The sequence below is a fragment of the Labrus bergylta genome, chromosome 10, assembly GCF_963930695.1.
Source record: "Labrus bergylta chromosome 10, fLabBer1.1, whole genome shotgun sequence".
Classification (NCBI taxonomy): domain Eukaryota; kingdom Metazoa; phylum Chordata; class Actinopteri; order Labriformes; family Labridae; genus Labrus; species Labrus bergylta.
The window spans coordinates 21,799,990-21,819,797 of NC_089204.1; the positions used below are offsets into that span (position 1 = coordinate 21,799,990).

At 40.3% G+C, this 19,808-nt stretch overlaps 1 protein-coding gene across 1 annotated transcript in view; it reads right to left on the reverse strand.

Annotated features, from left to right (window-relative positions):
• LOC109981938 (protocadherin-15) overlaps positions 1-19,808 on the reverse strand; it is a 233,723-nt gene that overhangs the window by 147,477 nt on the left and 66,438 nt on the right. Inside the window, exons 3-5 of the mRNA XM_065959676.1 lie at positions 18,776-18,894; positions 5,834-5,848; positions 4,035-4,100 (exon numbers count right to left, since the gene is read on the reverse strand). Coding sequence (XP_065815748.1) covers positions 4,035-4,100; positions 5,834-5,848; positions 18,776-18,866 — 172 coding nt within the window. The 5' untranslated portion in view covers positions 18,867-18,894. The remainder of the gene's footprint in view (positions 1-4,034; positions 4,101-5,833; positions 5,849-18,775; positions 18,895-19,808) is intronic.

The window sequence follows — 19,808 nt, forward strand, 5'->3', positions numbered from 1 at the left end:
GATCTTGTTTTGTTCCCAAAAAGAGCGTTCTTTGCATCACGTAAATGATCAGCACAAGCAGTCAAACAACGAAAACACATTCAGTGATGGCAGTGAAAGACAATTATCACATAGCTGTCTTAGGGTGCAATCACACCTGAGCTGCTTGTACTGCTTGAAACAAACTCGGGTGCACTTTGTCGGATAATTAGTTTGGTTTGGGGTGCGTGAACTTTGGAAATGGGCTTGTCGGTTTGCTTCCAAGTGCACCAGAATTGGGTTCACCATAGGTGAGAACCAGTCCGAAACCAAAAAAGGTAAGTGAACCAAAAAGCAGTTCATTGTGGGTTGAAATTGGACAGATATCTCAGAATAAACAGCAAACGTCAAATAGGTTTGCCTCGCGTGGCTAACATTGGCGTTGGTAACAAAACCAGCCTTCAGTCCTCCTTGCAAGTTAACGTCCACATGCCTGTGCTAAATGTGTTTACATATCACTCACTCAGTTTAACCTGACACAGTCAACATAGAGCTCTATGTCCATTTTATAGTAGGGTGACTGTTTAGCACTAAGGTGTGCCATTCTTCCACTGTCCTGTTTACTTTCGGGTCATAGTTAAGCATTAAGCCGGATGGCAGTAACCACTGATCAGAGCTACAGCCCCTACTAGTGGCGGGTGGCTACAGCACACCACATTTGACAGGCTTTGGTCCCCCTGACAAAGTGCGGCGTGAAAGCAAGACAAATGAAAAATGCAAAAATGTTGCAACTTCACTACCGAATTGCACCAGGAAACTCTGTACGTGAAATACTTGCTTCTGATTGGTCTAATACAGCATGTCCTTGCAATTAAAAACAAACCCTTGCCATGGATGGAGCTCTGATCAAAGTATATGCACGACTAACTGTAATCATATTAAACCGAAGAAAGAAGTCAGCAAGAGGTTCTAAAAAAAACTTTGGACTACAACTGAAAAAAATGACAAAATTGAAGATTTCAAATTGAAATGAAAAATATCAACAGACTGACAGTGAAGAGGCAGAAAAGCGCAATCAGTTGCTGCTGTGTTAAATGCTGTCCAGTTTACAATGTCTCACAGTCTCTAATCATCACAAACAAATGTCAAAAAAAGACTTGCATCATTAAGAACCTTTAGGCTCCTATATCTATCAAGGGAGATCTGAATAGAGAAGATTGGCCTACAACTATATCCAACTCCTCTTCTAAAAGTTCGTGCAATAACCAGTAACTCTTACAAAGCTTGAAGTATTACGTTCCTATACTAGGTTTGATTACCCCTAAAAGCGCTTGATTTGATCATTCAGTGTGTCGGGGGGGGGAGAGATGTTTAAGGTCAGGCATGCATTTTAGTGACTGAGAGGATTACTTGCATCATGAGCCTATGGAGGATTTTCACTTTCATTGCCTCATTCAAGTGGATGTAAGCCAGGATGCAGTGATCCATCAGCGTCTGTAGAGAATTTACCTTGGCGGATACAGCACATACATGGATGCTACGCTGACTTCTCTTTAATAAAGCCCTTCAGCGGCACTCGTTTGTGATTTTTCTATAAGCTGTTGCGCAGTATGCAGCGGGCTGAGAGGATTCCTCACACGCTCCAGGCAACGGTTGATACAAATCATGAATTTGAGGAGACAAGATAAAAGCCAGGAAGCGGCATCCTCATTTATGGACACACTGATTTCCCACCGCGGTTGTGGGAAGCTTTCTGTCAATGAGAAAATACACCCCCACCCCCTACACACACACACACACACACACACACACACACACACACACACACACACACACACACACACACACACACACACACACACACTTTCTCTTTCTCTCTCTTTTCTTCTCTCCTGTGAGATAGAGATCTCTCCAATCTGATTAAAACGCTTTTGGATTTCGCTCATGAGCCTATAGAAAACTAGCTTTGACTTTTCAATACAAATCCAGCCTGCATGTGAGTGAGACCTTATGTGTTAAGTCTGGCACCTGTCAGAGTGTCTGCAGAAGCAGCAGCTTGGATAAATTAAACATGTTGCGCTTCATTCGAGCGACTGGGTTTGCAATGATCCCCTCATGACTTTTTATTTCTACCTGCTGAGAATGAAAACACAGCAGGCCAAAATGAAGGAAATAAAGCCAGAACAAAGAAAATGTGATTATTTCGCAATGTCTATGCAAAGTTCTACCATCTAGGGAAGAGTCAAATATAATTCCACTCTAAAGAATCAATGAATGAATTGCAGATTAAATGCACTGCCTTGACAGTTGCAGATGTTATCATGTTTTCCTCTCCCGCAGGTACGTTTTTTTTTTTGTTTTTTTTGCCTCTTATGATTTGTTCTCCGAGGGAAACAGCTTCATACATTTATTTGTTTGTCCATCATTTCAGTCATCCAAAATCCGACAGGAAATTAAGCTGTTTACATTCACAAACATCAATGCATATAAAGGCAAATGCTTTAAAATGAAAAAAAGAGAGAGAGATGTAATCGTATTGTGTGCCATTTGCATTGTCTCTGTGTGACAGATGAGACGAGAGTGAAACACATTTGGACGGATAATTGCTTTGGTCAATAACGACGGGTTTCCTGTTTTACATTCCATTATGGGGGAGCGCGGGCTGTGGGCCGTTTCATCGAGAAGAGATAAATAAAAGGACCGGGGGAGCCAGGAGAGACCCATATCCCAGGTAAATGAGCGCTTTATGAGGAAGATTAGTGCAAATCCCTCACACACAGAGCACAGACACATGTGGGTCGAGGGAGGCTTTCAGATGCGGGGCTTTGCTATACCTCCATCTCGCACATTCCCCCGGCAATCGATCAAAGCCCAAAATCACAGCTGCACACACACACACACACACACACACACACACACACACACACACAGAGGAAGGAGTAAATGTGTTAGTGTGACAGCCTGAATTGAAGGCTATTGCATTGACGAATGGCAGTCTCATCTGACATACAGCCTCCCAATCAGACACCAGGGATTCAAATATGCATGTACGGCAGATGCATGCATGCACACAGACAAAGTCTCTCTCTCAAAGGCAAACAATTACCCACAAAGCTGTGCGTGGAGCACATATATAGAAGGGAAGTGGGGAATCTGTGGAATACTTCTCTGACTGCATAAACAAGCTCTGGATTCTATCTCCAGTCCAGTGTGAGCTGCCCATTAAACTCTATTAACCTGCAGAACTAATATCTGCAGGGAGAACCCGGTGAGACAAACACACACCTGCTCCATTTAGAGAAATGCATTTTTTCATTTTCTAACAATGAACATATATAGAGCTCCTCCCTAAGCAGCAGTCAGCACTCCCTATCACATCCACACACACGTTTGCGTTTTTAAAAAAAAAACAACACAATCATCAACAGAAAACACAGATGGCAAATGCTCATAACTCATACTCAAGAGTCGTATGAAAAGGGAGGAAACCTGGAGAGAGCAATAGGAGTGGGTGCAGGTGATGGAGAGTCTAGGGGGATGATGAAGAGGGAGGAGAGAAGGAGGAGCAGAATAGTTCCACAGTCTCACTCGAGTCCTGCGTGTCTGTTGTATGCGTCAGTGGTTCCTGTGCTGCTGAAGTAGCAGTGGAATACAACAGTAAAGACAACCTGCACATAGGGAGAACACTACTCATTAATGGAGCCTCATGTCACGTCTGTGTGCCAAACACCATCTGTATTCCCTCACTAAGACACACACACACATACACACACACAAGTGCATGCATACTCATTGTATTCCCTTCAAGGCAAACAAATCTACAAGAGCATCTAGAATTCATTTATCTTGAACTCACAATACAATCAAAAACAACCTGAAATGTCAAACAATTCAACTCCTATCAGCAGCCTGTCCCAAGAGCCATCAGCCGATTAGTGCAATACCAGAACAACAGAAACAAGCACCAACAGTGGAACCCACTCCACACGAGTGCAGAAGCACACAGGGACACAGAGTGAAGTGGAGCCAAAATAAGTGTTGAGCAGTGAGTAGGTGGGATACTGGTTGGTACGCACCGTTGGGGCTCTCCTCATCGATGGTCACGATGGTTGCAGGGGGGCCTGGCCGAGACAGCTTACACTCTGTAATCAAGAAAAGAACAATATACTTTGTGTGATTGTGATTAATAGCAGCTTATGGACATCAAGGAACATTGTTTAAGAAAAGTGTAGTGTTTCACTTCATCCTACACCCTTTTCAAACATGGACTAGTTATCCTCATATTGTGATGTGCCTTCTTTGTCTGTATATTTTATTTGCTATTTCTAAAATAATAGAAAAAAAAAAGACAGATGAAATGAAATTTTTTTAAAGACTATTTGATCCTTTAGGGGGGCAAACAATCAACATTCTATACAGATAAAAAAAAAACTCACTCACTAACAAAAACCGTCACTCTACTTACACTCACTAATACTAAGATTTATTTTTTAGGAAAAAACGCTTGATTTGAAACAACTAGATAGAGGCAAACATTAAATTGGTTTAAGGAAGAATGCGCAACATTTTACAAATAAATTAAGCAGAAATCAAGTGTTTCTCTCTGGGTCATCACTGTCTTCAATAAGTGAGAAGGGTAAGTCTCACCAGCTGTACTGTACAGACACGTGTTTAGATCATGTTTACATAGACGGGACGGCCTTGCGAATAAAGCTGTTTTAGTCTAGACTAGTGGAAAGAAGAATATGCTTTTTGGATGTTACATAAGTGTCTTTAGATCACAGTCAATCCGTGCCAATTTATGTGCAATAAGAAGCTACGAGTGAGCTACCATTAGCCTGCAATGGACAATTCTGAGCGCTGCTTGTGCTTAATGGTGCTTAATTATGGTGCATTCTAATTGATAACTCCTTCGTGTGAACGCGAGTGCAGGAGGGTTGGAGGTGTGTCGCTTCAGGAGAGCGGATGTGTCGCCAAACAGCAGTTTGCTTTGGTTTAATGCTGGTGCTCAAGGGCGCATTATACTGGATCAAAAAGTCGCACATTCTAGAACTAGATCAATCTAGAACAGCTCCAGCTGCAACATGCTACTAACAGAAAACACTTCTTAATACCAGTGTGCTGTTGGAAGCACATTTCATGATGAAAAAGTCAAATGTATTGGTCACAAAGGTCTGGCTCTGCACAATGAGTAGTTTTACTTTCAGATAATGTTAATTCTATGCTTATATTATAATAAAGTTACAACATACTTACAATTTGATTGAAACATTGCAAAAAGTTTGGTCCTAACATAGCCAACAGCAATGTGAGGACAAAACACCTGGCATACAGTCACTGACTTTGTAAATATGTCATTGGTCAGAGGAAATAAAACTCAAACTGTTCAGGGGCTTCACTGTCATGTTGATTCACCTTTTTTGTTTATACAACAGGTGGCATCAGTGACTGCTACCGCACAAACATCAACAGGAACCGACACTACGGCACTGACACCAGACAAGCAGGGTGGTCAAAGCATGTGGCAACATCATAAGCAGAGCAGTGACAAGAAGCAGCTTCACAGATGGAGGTCAAAGCAGCTGGATGGTATACGAGCACACGGGACACAGGTAATGGCAGCCTGACAGACAGCAGCAGATGGGACAGCCGGGGAGGTGGAGAGGGAGAGAAGACAGCGAGGAAGAGGAGGTGTGGAGAGCGAGACAGCGAGGAAACACGCTCTGCAGCTGATGTGAGGAAAGTTCAGGATTAAATGACTTTCAGCAGGGAAGACGAAGAAAGAGAGCGGAACAGAAGCAGGGGGAATAGTGTATAGTTATGTAATTTTTTTTTTTTTAAAGGAAAAAAAGACAAAGAATTTTTGCCCTCTTACCCTCATACTGCCAGTCTGAAGGGGTCAAAAGTTAGTGGAGCCAGAAGGGAGCGGAGTAGAAGCATGGAAGAAAAGAAAGCATGAAACAGTCGGTTGAAAAACAGCTCTGATGTTAGGAAAGGAGAAAGAAGATCATTATTAAATAAAAGAACAGATATTAGAAAACATAGGGGGAACGAGAGTCAGGATACACTTCACCAGAGAACTGGTGGATGTTAGGGAACCACACAGTTTGAACAAAGACAGCCGGCAGATCTGTTCTTGCTTCCAGTAGCTACCAGCTGAAATTATTTATCTGGAGAGTCAGTGAGATGCATTTCAAACATGAATCACTATAAGAAAAAAACACTTTTTCTCACTATATTAAGTGCCACCATGTGTTCTAGAAAATGGAAAGCCTAATCAAAGAGCACAGGAACTCATGTGGAAATCATTCAGCATCTTGTCCTATCTCTCTTTCTCTGCCTCCACCTTCTCAGATATTGAATCCCACACAGCTTGGTGTCAGGTGGTGTCTGCTTACATTACAGGTAATTAGAGATGGACTGAAAAAGAAGACACAAGAGTCAGCGACACCACGTCAACAGGCAGCACTATAGAGTTACACATCCACCTTCTGCTGCCCGGCTTTAGTTGCGTTACTATGCACCTGTTGCCAGCTCCCCAACAGTGGATACTCTTCTTATCAAATATGCATGGTCCTGCATGGGCCTTACTAATGTGGTCTTAAAGAGCGTATTAATCAGAGGTAAAAACATTACAGTGTGATGTCTGCATATTTAATCATGACTGTTTCTAAAGTACAGATAACACAAGATTATTAGCAAATAAACAGTAATAAAACCTGAAGCTAAAATATGGAAAATTCATGGAAATCATTGATTGCAAATTTATCGCCTTGGTAACCTTTTTTCATGTAGTGTCTTTATCTGGACATTTCAAGCAGTTTATGTCGAGCCAAGATTGACATTCAAGCATCTGTGTGGAAAAATCGACATAGCCAACCTTCCTTTTTCCTCTTTAATCCTTGAGGACTAATTATATACGCCTATTGCACCGCTAATTCCTGTAAGGTGTACTCGCTGTTCGTTCTATTTTTTTTTCTCTCTATAGCAATTAGACATCCTGTACCCATCTGCTACAAGGAAAATAGAAAAGGATAAGATTTTCCTCCAAAAGCAACAAAACGAGCAGAGCAAGTGGGTCACACTTCACAACTGGAGACATAAACAACTTGAAAAAAAAAACGTCAAAATAAGTATGAAAACCGGCTCAGAGAGAAAATCTTCTGTGTGAAGTGGGGGGGGGGGGGGGGGGGGGTTGGGGGTGTGTGCACAGAGCGTGTTGAACTAAAGTTACTTGCACTCATTTTAGATGCTTTTTTAAGGGATCACAGGCAGTCTGCTTTGTTAGTTTTGCATATGCTTGTTCAAGTGGGTGCACATGTTTGTGCGTGTGTGTGTGTGTGTGTGTGTGTGTGTGTGTGTGTGTGTGTGTGTGTGTGTGTGTGTGTGTGTGTGTGTGGAGCTTTAAGTTGTAGTTGTGGCAGTGGGAGGAAAATATGTGAAATATTTGCTTTGAAGGCAGAATCAAGTAGAGATAAAGAATGACTCCTCCATTTATACCGCTCATGGTGCGACATTGGAATCAGGGCAATAACATATGTCGCACTGAGGTAGTTAGGCACGCACATCCCCCCCCCCACACACACACACACACACACACACACACAAACACACACAAACACATGTGATGAACACACTAAAGCACAGTCAAAGCAACAAATTCTACTAAATCATATTCACTATAAGACTGAAATAATCCTACCCTCTTGCCAAACTTTACACCTTTAAGCAGCAGGTGATTTGTTCTAATGATCTCCACAGAAAGCTTCACACCCATTAAAAGTCTTCTAGACACAACAGTCGACTTTAATACCCCACGGCCCCTGTGATTCATTTTTTTTTGTGCCAAACAGTCCTATAAATTTGCTCTGCTGCAGCACTCACGATAATAACTGCAGAGTGAAACCTGCAGAACCCAACATATATGTTCAGTAAACATACATAATTGGAAAAGTACTTATGGATTAATCCATTTATCTGGAAAAACCATGACTAATCCTGCAGAGCCACCTCCACGGTCAGAGAATTAGAAATGAATTGCTGCCGCAGAAAAGGCTGGTATCAAACAGCAGGAGAGCCAAGATTTCTATGTTATAGGATACAAACAGGAAGAAATTGGAGGCTCACTTAACCCAGCCTGTAGATTTTCAACAAGTCAACCATCAGGCTTTTGTTACAGAACGCCGAGCTTGAGAATAGATGTGTGTGCCCATTACTTGCTTCACTTGTTGGTAAAAATGTTTGTTGTTTTTATAAGGAGGCTGGTAAGGCTTGAGTGATTCTGTTAGCAAAAGTTTTTGTATTTATAAAAGTAAATATCATCACAAAAATACTGGAATATCATGTAGCATTGGATGAAATAATTATTTCACTATTTGCATTTTACTATTTTACTATTAACTTAATTCATAGGTCTTTAACTTGAGGAGTAAGTGAAGGGAGTGTCATGTCAACATGGGAGCATATCCAAGTGAGGAGTTTTTATACAGTAACTGTGAAAGAACTAACAGGAGCTGCCACAATGTACCAACTAGAAACTTGACAGTTAGGTGCATTGTAGATGTTTGCCAAGATGCTTCAATCTTGTATATGAAAGCACCAAACACCTTAGGTAATTGTATCTAACCTTCTCATTATTGTCTCATACTGCAGTTCCAGAGACTTTTTGCCTGTTTCTGGAGTTATCGGAAAGTTAGGTGGGGATGGTTTAGTTCCAATGACCGCCAGTGTAGGGCTTCAAAACGCTTCTTCTGAAACCTACGGATGATGTCACTGGGACTATGTCCATGTTTTATACTGTCATGGCTAAAACACATTTGAAGCCCCTTCTTGTCTTTATTTTTGCTTGGTGTGCCGTTATTTCAGTTTAAGTACAAACATATATTTGAGTTTCTCTATCTCACTGATAGGTAATAATGTTTGTATGAAGATTTAGAACCTAAATAATAAACTAGACATGTTAACTTAGGTTTATGGCTCTTTCATTGTCACATATTTAGTATATGCATGCTTGAGTGAGCCTTTCTATACTCGGGTAATGAGCCAATAATGAAAGGGTTAGATAAGATTACACACAAACAGGAAGGAGATAAAAGTAAAGCCTAACAATTTAGTCCAGTTAGTAAATCTTAATAAATAACTCATTGTTTGAAGTTCACACTTTAAACTTTGTATTACCATGGGAGGATGACTTCAAAGCCAATAATTTCATTAAACTTATTCTTATCTCACACCACAGGAGCATTGCAGACTAACTTTGGTTTGTTGGCATGTTGTGATGAGCTGGCGTCAGACCGAGAGGAGAGGGATTTCAAAAGCGGGGAGTCATAACAAACGGGAGAAGAGGAATTCAATCACAAAGGAGGTAATCAGGGCACTGTACACCTCACAGGCCTAATCCACAGACTATCAAAATCTTCTAATTTGAACATTTAGGTAATTTGCTCTCACTCAGAGGTCTTCTCACTAATCAACCCAACAATGCGATCATAAAGCTGTAAAACTTCAATTACAAAGTGATTACTGCTCTCTCATAGAGGAATCAAGTGGAAAAGAATCAATGCGAGAAAGCTTCAATCAAATTGTAAGACATTCTTTCCAACAGAATTATGACCATTTTTTCTAAAGGATACAAATCAGGGCAGAACTTCATGGAATGAGTCACACAAGACATGCTTGCATAGCAAGGGAACTTTAAAATCATACACAATCTTAGATAAACTGCGTATGTTCTGCATTTCAAATCATGGGCGTGTCCAGCCTTTTCAGACTGGGGTGGCCCACCCTTATAGACACGCCCCTGCTTCAAATAGTCATGATGGCTAAATTCATCTTTCACAGTGGACTGAATTACTTCTGAGTCGACTGCAGAGTGTGTATCCATTTAAATGACAGAAATGCACGACCAATGTTTATGAGAGATTTTTCTTCCATAAACGGTCCTTTCATCATTTTTCTTTTCAAATCGCACCGTCTGAGATGCAGAAAAGATCCTTAGCAATTCAAGTCTTTAGAAGGCAGCTCATCGACCGCTACATTATCAGAGCAGCAAGGCAGAGGCCAGATGAATCCTGCTCACTGACATTTAGTTTCAAAAGGCATTTTTACCTGACACTTGATTCAATAGCCGGCGCTTTCCCATGGCTTCATCTGCAGCACCACCTTTTTAGCGACCGATAAATCAAACCGCTGCCCCCTTTGGACTTAAAAATAAAAAGGCTTTAAAGGACAATGCTCCCTAACAAGCACCGCGGCCCAGGAGGCTGCACTGTCTCAATTAATCCCGCACACCTTTACAACAATCTCACAAAAGGATGTGAGGGATCTAATTTGGATAGCTCAGAAATGCAATAATAAATTAAAAAAAATGCAGGGAGACACCTTTGCCTTCTCACGATGTGGGCACCAACTCACAAAATGTCAAAAATGAGGGCAGAAGCAACGGAGAGGAAAGTCGGAAACTACGTTTTCGGTCATCTCCATCTCTCTCTGACTGCGTCTTCCCTCTAACCCACTTTTTCAGCCTGTGCAGGCAGATTGTGGTCCACCAAAAAGTCTGTTTCTGCACAAGGTTTCTGCCTGTTAAAGGGAAGTTTTTTTTTCTTAAAACTGTTGTCAGATGTCATCAAGTGCTTGCTGATTGGTGGATCAATGTTGTGTCTCTGTAAATAAATATAAAACAGAGTATGATTTGGACCTGATCTTTTTTTCAAGTGTCTTGGGATAACTTTCAGTATGATTTGGCGCTATGTAAAAAAAAACAAACACTGACTGATGGATGTGTTGGTTCCAAGGATATATCATGCCAAAGGAAACTACCAGAGTGCAGTGCAATGGAAAATTGTCCATGTACACAGCATCTGCCCCGGCCAAGTAAACCAATAATTTGTGATTTAAAAGTAACCTAAGAACGTCTATGAACCTCTACCATAGGTGCCTGCGGACAACTGCCTAGACCAGGAGCTACATGAAAAACTTCAAAGGTTTGAGGTCAGAGTTGTGACTTATCCTCAGGGTGGCATTGGCCCAGGAAAAAGTGGAGACAGGAAAACAGAGTCACTGTGTTTTGTTTTGTTCAATATCCCAATTGGATTGATTTAGTTTTTTTCTCATGTATCTTTGTCCAGAGGTGCAGAGAGGCATTTTGGGACGGGTCCAGCAGGGCCTTGCAGATGACGGGGACAAAGACAAAGGGCAGATGTCCAGCCAGTGCCACACACTTTGGCAGGTAATAGCTGCTCATGGGCAGACAGCAGGGCAGAGCAGATGAGCTGACTGTGTTGTAGTAAAGGGGATGGGGATGGTTGTCCACAGGGGTCGTCTGTCAAATCATACAGGTAGTTGAGCGCCTTCTTTTGAGTGTACGCAACAGTCATGTCTTAATGCCTTAAGCAGGTGATCTTTGTTTTTTTCTCTGGAAATGTATTTTTTAGTGATTCTTGATAGCCAAACATTGTATGCATATGTATTGCATGTTTATGTATTTAATTTGATCCTAATGTACAGGTATGGCTCTTATTTCGCCAAACCTAATAATGCACAAATTTCCCCCACGGGGGATCAATAAAGTTTATCTTTATCTTTTATATTTATCTTTACCTTTCACTGTTACTTTCCAATACTTGTAAAATAAATTACACTATAGACACTTTGCTATTGAAAGTTGTATTTCTTATTTCAATGCTGAAGATCCTTGGCATTGCATGAAGACATAAAAAAAAGCAACCAAAGCCAGCACAGCCTTGAATTTTGAGTTGATAAAATTAAGATTTAAAAATAAATAAAGGTTATGTTGGCAGAAAAGCCTTAATGGACTTTATTTGCCGTTTCAGGTAACCATGTAAACAGTTTATGTCTCTATAAACAGCATCATCAACCACAATAAAGTGCTTTGTGTTCTACAATGTGTTAGTGGTTTCTATAATAACAAAGAAACAACATTGTGAATACAATCCTTAAGCTCAGTTTTGAGCAGCTAGTCAGTTGTCATCTATGATAAACAAATGATAGCTCAAAAGGTCCGCTGAGGTTGACTGTTGTCATGACAAACAGCAGCACGACAAAAGGATGAGCTTGACTTGAGTTTAGCCGTAATTAAATGTCCACCTCTTTGCAAGAAGGGAATTTTCTGTCAAGGGAAAATCTGACCCTCAAGGAAAAAAAGGAGAAATGATTAATAATGTGTCTTTGCTGATATACTCTACTGTACATGGTAAATGGAGCGCACTTTCCTTTCTTACAGGCACACGTTGAGCATAAATGACTCAAAGAACCAAACCTGTGTCTTGTGGAGAGCATTTTACCCTCAACTCTACCTTATGCACACTACTGCATACAGATGTGTCACTTCCATATTCACACAAAGATCAAAACATCTTTAACAGTTACAGACAATAGTTGTGTTTTAGAGAGGAACAGAGAAGGCTACAGATAAAGAAAAAAAGAGAAGCAAGGCTTGAATGAGCAGTTTCAGAAGCAATGGCTTGTGATGCTTTTGTTGCAGCTATTGATGCAGCAACTTAAATATTTATTTATTTGTACCTTATGGTTCATTCAAGCAATATCTCACAGGACTGCGGACTTGTTCCTATGTCTTAATCACAGCCCTGCTGATATTCAGAACACGTCTCGCCCTCCAGTTACATATTGCATTTACACAACAGTTCCACGACCCGCAAATAGTACAAGAAGAAGCAATAATGGCTCTATTATTTAATTATACATTTAGGAACTTTTGTCTTTCTTAACATTTTGCAACAGACCATCGTTTGAGTGTTAAATCAATGTATTTGTGTCTTTCAATTATGCACTGAAGACTGAAATAACAGACTGTTGTAAGTCTTTTTGGTTGTCTCTGTGATCGAGCAATCCCTAAAATCGAAGCTTGATCCAAAGACATCTTGACTAAGTCGAAGACCTTGTAGACGTTTCACCTCTCCTCCAAAAGGCTTCTTCAGTTCAGCCATTCAGAGGAGAGGTTAACTGCATCAAGATCTTCAAATGAGTCCAGTTGCCTTTGGATCAAGCTTGGATTTACCATGACCTGGATGACTGAGAACCTACACAGAGGTTAACCCCTAAAGGCTAAACAGCATTCAGAACACTTGAGGCGATGTGATGCATGTATTTAAAAGTCACGGCACTATTCAGGCCAACGTATAGGAAACAATGACCTTAAAAAGTCGATATACTGACAAATCAGATGCATACTATATTGTCTATTTGACAAAGTGATTATAAACCTGATTTGATACAAATCTTCTTATTATGTTGTCTATTGAAATCTTATAATGTGGTGGATTAGCATTTGTATATTTAAACACGTAATGGGAATACAGCCTGGCTTAACACACAAGTCATTAAACATTTTAAGGAGAAGCTCAGTTCCAGAAGAGCTCATTTTTTAAAATATTTTTGAAATATGGTTACAACACATGGGTAAATGTTTTGCTTCTTAAAGTGTAACTTCATCTATTCTTCTTCATGTATAGTTAAATTAACCTGTTAACAGCTGTATGAATTTCCAGATGTGAAAATCGAGTTAATGTGCATTTTTTTTATTTATATTGAGCAGTATCGCTGCTTTGTTTTCATGCCATTTCATTTTTCAAAACAGCACACACATACCGACACATCATTTGCCAGCTAACTGTTTGATTTGATTAGAATTTTAATCTGAATATGTAATAAAAGACGTAGAGTGTAAAAAAATAAAAATAAAAACTGAAAATAAATAATTGCAAATAGAGCCCGACCAATTCATTGGCCAGCCGATAATAAATGCCAATATTGGCATATGGAGTAACTATCGTATTGGCTAATTTGATCGCAGATATGCGCCGAAATGACTGGATTTAATCACAAGTCAAAAACAATTTCGCTTTGTGGATTACAACAAGCATTATAAGGGGTTGAGAACTGCATTTGAGGGATCAAAACCATAAATGTCTATATCTTTCAATTTCTACAGATCAAAGATAGATCTATAAATGATATATCGTATCAGATTTTTTTCTCTTTATAATATCGATATCAGTATCGGCCCCAAAATTCTCATATCGACCGGGCCCTAATTACAAACAGTGGAAAGTGTAATGCAGAAAAGGAGTGGGAAGAGGTCAAAACATATTAAATCCCAGCCCCTACCATCAACAGCTTCATCGGCTCACAATTACAAACCGTATTGACTTGAAGATTCTGCTCCTCACCTTTAAGGCCATCCATAACCTCGCTCCTCTGTACCTCTCTGAACTCCTGCACATCAACACACCCACCCCTACTCTCAGGTTTTCTTCTTCAATTCAAATCCCTGCATCACCCACCCAAACGTCCAACACCTCTGGAACTCCCTCCGACCAGACAGCCGCAATATTGACTCTCACTCCATTTTTAAATCTCCTCTCAAACACATCTTTTTAGACTGGCAAATTCAGCCTAACTATTATCCATCCTATCTCGCAAGCCCTCTTCACAGTGATTTAATATTGTAACTTTGTTCTTTTGTGTTCATTTGATCAATTTATTGTTAATCTGATGCTCATTTTTATCTCTGCTTTGTAAGGTGACCTCAAGCACCTTTAAATAAAATGTATTATTATCTAAGATAGCCTCCTATTTATGATATAATTATAAATTAAGATTATGATATATTATTACATATTAGATTATTACAACTGTCCAAGAATTCAAACCCAGCTCATGGTGACACAACACTCTAGTAATCTGAGTCAGCTCTCTTTTGTAAACAATCAAAGAATGTTGTTAACATTCGCCATCCCCTCGCTGTCACAGCTAAATCAATGTTGAGTCAGACAGAGCTCTCTGCTTCCTCTTGCAGCATATATGTGTTTGGCACACGGAATGCAATCACTGCTGCTGTCTCTGTCTATTTCCATTTCTCTCTCTTCGAACCGCTCATCATTAGAAGTGCTGTTGTCTCTGCGGGGCTTCTCGCTGTAATTTTACGTGTCTGCTTGTTTTTTAAGGGTCACACAAGCATAGTAGAAAATGTCGAAATAGAAAAGCAAATGTGAGACAGGCAATGAAAAAAAAAACAGTGGGGAGAAGAAAGAGAGAAAGAGAGAAAGAATTCCTGCAGCATCCAAATCATTAGTGGCTGATAATGGAAGAGAGAAGGGGATTATGTTACTGACTTTTAATCCCCAGCTGAAGCCTTCCCCCTCCTACTGTTGCTCAGACGTCTCCCATGTTGCTGCCTATCTTTGTCTCTCTGTGAGGTTAACCACACAGGCAGGAGGGCAAAGGTTGCAATCACACTGGCGATGAGCAGTTCACCACACACACGCTCACATACTGAGCTCCAGTGTAAGCCGGTTTGTACAGACCCCTGACCGAAAAGGTTCCCCGGTCTTATTGAGAGTGCTCCCCCTCTTTTCTTGTGCTGCCCGGGGCCTGATTAAAGCCAACTGGCAGGCAGATTAAACCCCCCCACCCCACCCCACCCCAACGGTCTCTCCGCTGCTCCCTCCACAGGCTTCTCCAGGCAGACAAAGTCTGCACATCTGGGCCTCTAATCAGACAATCCCAGAAATAGACAAACAATTGTGGGTCAGGACGGGTGTGCAGATGGGAAAAGTGGGAAAGAGAGAGGGATAGAAATAGTGAGTGAGGGAGTTAGGCTGATGTCACATGGCAGAAGCATCCACCAAGCGACTAATCCTTACCTCACCACACACACACACACACACACACACACACACACACACACACACACACACACACACACACACACACACACACACACACACACACACACACACACACACACACACACACACACACACACACACACACACACACACACACACACACACACACACACACACACACACACATAACTAAGCATGCAGTTGCTGGACATCTGGATCCAGAGATGGAGGGATTTAGAGGTATGGACTGCGTGCATCTGTCTGCTCTGCTTCGGCTTGAAGTTTGTCCTTCGATTGTCATTTGTCAGACTGCTAGGCGTACTAGTATCATGTCACGCAAGGATCAATGGACATATAGGACGGACGCTGAGCTGTTTACATGCATATTTACTGTCAACAATGTAACTCTGAAGAGCAAGAACCAATGTGATGTACTGTAAGGAGGATAACATGAACAGAAGATGGGATTAATAATAAAGAATGAAAGCAGAAGAGGTGTTAGGGAAAGGAATTAAGGGACAGAAAACTGAGGGAATGTGGGAGTAGAAATGGAAGATAGACACAGAGAGTTGGACATTGTGTTCTTGGAAGATGTAGAGAATCTTTGCTTAGTTTTATGTTTGTTTATTGGTGAATTCATCATTGCAGGACACAGTCATGAAAAGGTTTTTGGCGTAAATAAAAAAAGAGAGCCCTGAATGAACACATTCATCCAAGAAGGTACATGTTTTCTTTGAAGTTATATCAGGCAATCGATTTGAAGAAATCCTGTCATTGTCAAGGTCAGCACCCTTTTTCTCAGTGAGCCAGTTCGAAAAATCACTAGCCTGAGATTCATATTTCCCTCGGTTAATTCAATAAAGATTACAAAGACACTTTGATGTCACTTGTAAATTTGCGACATGAATTGCTACACAACTGAAAATTTCTTGTTTTTCTTGTTTTTCTTTTAGAGACACACAACAAACAAGTTTGCAGAGAGCCAAAAGCCAAGGACACCTCGAGGTTGGGCCGAGCTGGGAGATTTATGGGTGAGAAGATGAGGGATGTGGTGTTTAGGGAGGTGAAAATTCTCTGATCAAACCAAGTTCAGAAGGACGCTGAAAAGTGAACGGCATCGGCATTCACCCTCATCCTTCAAACCAAAGCTTCTCTGACACTCTTTCTCAGCTTCTTACTCTGCATTGCAACTATGACACTGGGGTGCTTTCTTATTACAGGGTCGCGGGACGTGCCAAGACAGGTTTTGATCACATCAGAGCAGAAACCAATGTATTGATCAGTGATAATCCAAGGAAAAGATTGTGTATTATTTGATAATCACTGTGCTGTGTCGAGGGGCAGGGTTGATTTCAAGGCTTAAACTTTCAAGTATTTTTCCCATTAAGGGAACTTTAAGAGTATCTAACTGCTGTGTCATGACGTATTTCCAATTGAAAGGGGATAAAACCAGTTACAAGATAGAAGGCGGGACATAACATTGGGTTGAATTTGATAGAATCGATAGCTTCGACATTTTATTTTAATAAGTTGAAAAATGAGTCAACGTCCCTGAGTGCAGGATGAGTCATCATCAGAAATCTGAAAAGTTTTAAAGGAAGACAAAATACAAATATTTATATTTTGAAGATACTCAGATAATGCTCCATCGCTGAATTAAAACCTGGAAATAGAATTTTTTATTTCATGGGGACTCAAAAGAAATGACCCACAACCACATTTTCCATTGAGTAGTTCTCTTTAGTTGGTGGTCAGTGGCATCCTCACTCCTCGGATGAAAACTTATATGAACGCTATAAGGGCAGTAAAGAGAGACATCATCCAAAACCCCAAGGCAGTCATTCACCTTCAAAGGCTCAGTCAGTCATCAAATGATGCTGTACAAACCCATGAAGCAAACCTTTTAAAAACCAAATCTCAATTCAAGCTACAGTAAGCAGAGATTATTCTCTTTTAAAAAAAAAATTGGTATCCAACAGCTTGAGAATCAGGATGGAGATGAATAGGAAAGGAAGGAAACGGATCTCAAAATTGACCTGAAATATTTCCACATGGGTGGGGGGGGGGAAGCATGCCTCTCTGCATGTGCAGCTTCCACTCAGCGCTATCTTTAAAGACCTGCCAATCTCCTGCAGCTGAAAATTCACTTTTAACTGGCATCTGCTACAAAGTCAGTGAATTGAGACCATAAAATGTTGAGATTTCCTCTGTAATGCGGGAACCTACGCATGGAACTACAAGGAGAATCCTCTTTATATTATCTGTGAACTGGGTGGTAAGAAAGCTGGAATTACACCCTCTTTTTAAATAATGTCTTTCTTAAAACCATGCACATTCAAAGGAAGGATACTAAGAATACTGAGAGCAATGTTATTTGCACTGAAGTATGATGTGTAGAGCTCATCTGAGAGAGTGGCCTCCACGGTCCTACTACAGTAAGTGAAAGGAATCAAACTGTTCTGGAACTCTGTTCAAAGTTCTACAACTACGCACTGACTTTACATTTTCAATAATTTATGTTACTTAAGACATTTTAATTGGGAAAACATAATTAAACCTTCCAAAAACATATCAATATTGCATAATTTGAAAAAAAAACAGATTGATCTTCTGCTATCCACTTAGCTACGGCATAGTGAGAAACAGGCATATATATATACACAGTTAATCGTTATTCGAATGGCTTATTTTTTAAATAGTATTCAAACCATCTTGTAAATATGTTTTGGAAGAGATACAAAATTATTATTTTTTTACAGATTTTACCAAGTGATTTTCAGTCGCTGGCAGAAGTTATTTACTTGAAATTTATTTAAGAAATATTTCAGTATAGATCAGTCCAATGCTACTTTTGCTGTGTCGCTGAAGTGAACTGAAGTTTAATGTAGAGTAATAGTAGCTTAGTTCATTTTGCATGTAGCTAGGCCAACACTGGTTCAATATTTTTAGATGGATCCACACCTCAGTTTAGCACATTATTCAGAAACAGAAACCATAGATTCATGGAGTTGTACTCAATGTTTTTCATGATGCTGGTGTTCTGACACATTGCTCATCCACATGACAAGTTTAATCTTAGCAGTGCAGGCACATTGATCTTAAGAAGGGGGAAGCCTGAGGGTATTAGCTTCAGTGCTAGCGGCTCTTACCTTCTGTGTCCTGGCCCCAGCTGTGGGTTACCAAAGAGAGGATTGCCATTCCTGTCCCCAGCCATCTGACGAGCCACCACCCCCGTTGCATCTTCTGTCAAGCCTTATTGCCTGCCCACCTGGACAAAACAAAAAAAAACAGGAGATGAGTTTTCATTCAGCGACCCCACTAGCCCCTTGCTTGGACAGATGTTACCAAATACCAACAAAAAATGGACATCTACCCATAACAACATCAGGATATCAAGGGGTCAGTATTTCTGAAGAACATATTCATTTTGCAATCCAATTTTGGTTGTAGTAAACGACAAATCCCATCAGATCATCTGGATCACTCAGAATGTATTTAGCTACTTCTGGATTAGACCAAAATCAATTCAATTTCCAACATGGAGCAAAACTTTAATTTACCACACAAGGACATATAAATGGATTTACGATCATGGTTTAATTAACAGCGGCTCTTGAGCTGGGCAGTATATCAAAAACTCATGGTTACTGATGTATAAGATTCTAACATGCCTAGAAGTACATATAAAGTGATGCCTTTCATGAGTTTGAATTAGAGGGCTGAGAGCAAACTAGCCTCATATTCTTTTCACTGGCTGACAATGAATACATCTTTGGTGTGCCACCAATAAAACCACAACTGCAACATTTAGCACCTGTTTCCTAATCAGTCGGATCTTGTCACTTACTACATTCGTGCATCTGCATAATAAGTACGTGCTCTGACATTAGATATCTAACAAACTTGTAAATCAGCTAACTCAAACCACTCAAGCACTGGTATGAGAGCACAACATTTGATTTTAGTGGGAAAAAATGACTGAACATTTCTCAATTTACTCAAAATAATGGATTATGCTGTCATCCAGAGGCTGCTCTGAAAGTTTCTCTTTACAGAGAAGCTTTTACTTTTTCCAGCCTTAATTACTTTTAAAAGAAACATGAGATAAACTTAAACCACAATCAAATAGAACTGAAGTCATCCACTCTTGTTGACAATCCAAACCTTAACCGCACATTTAAA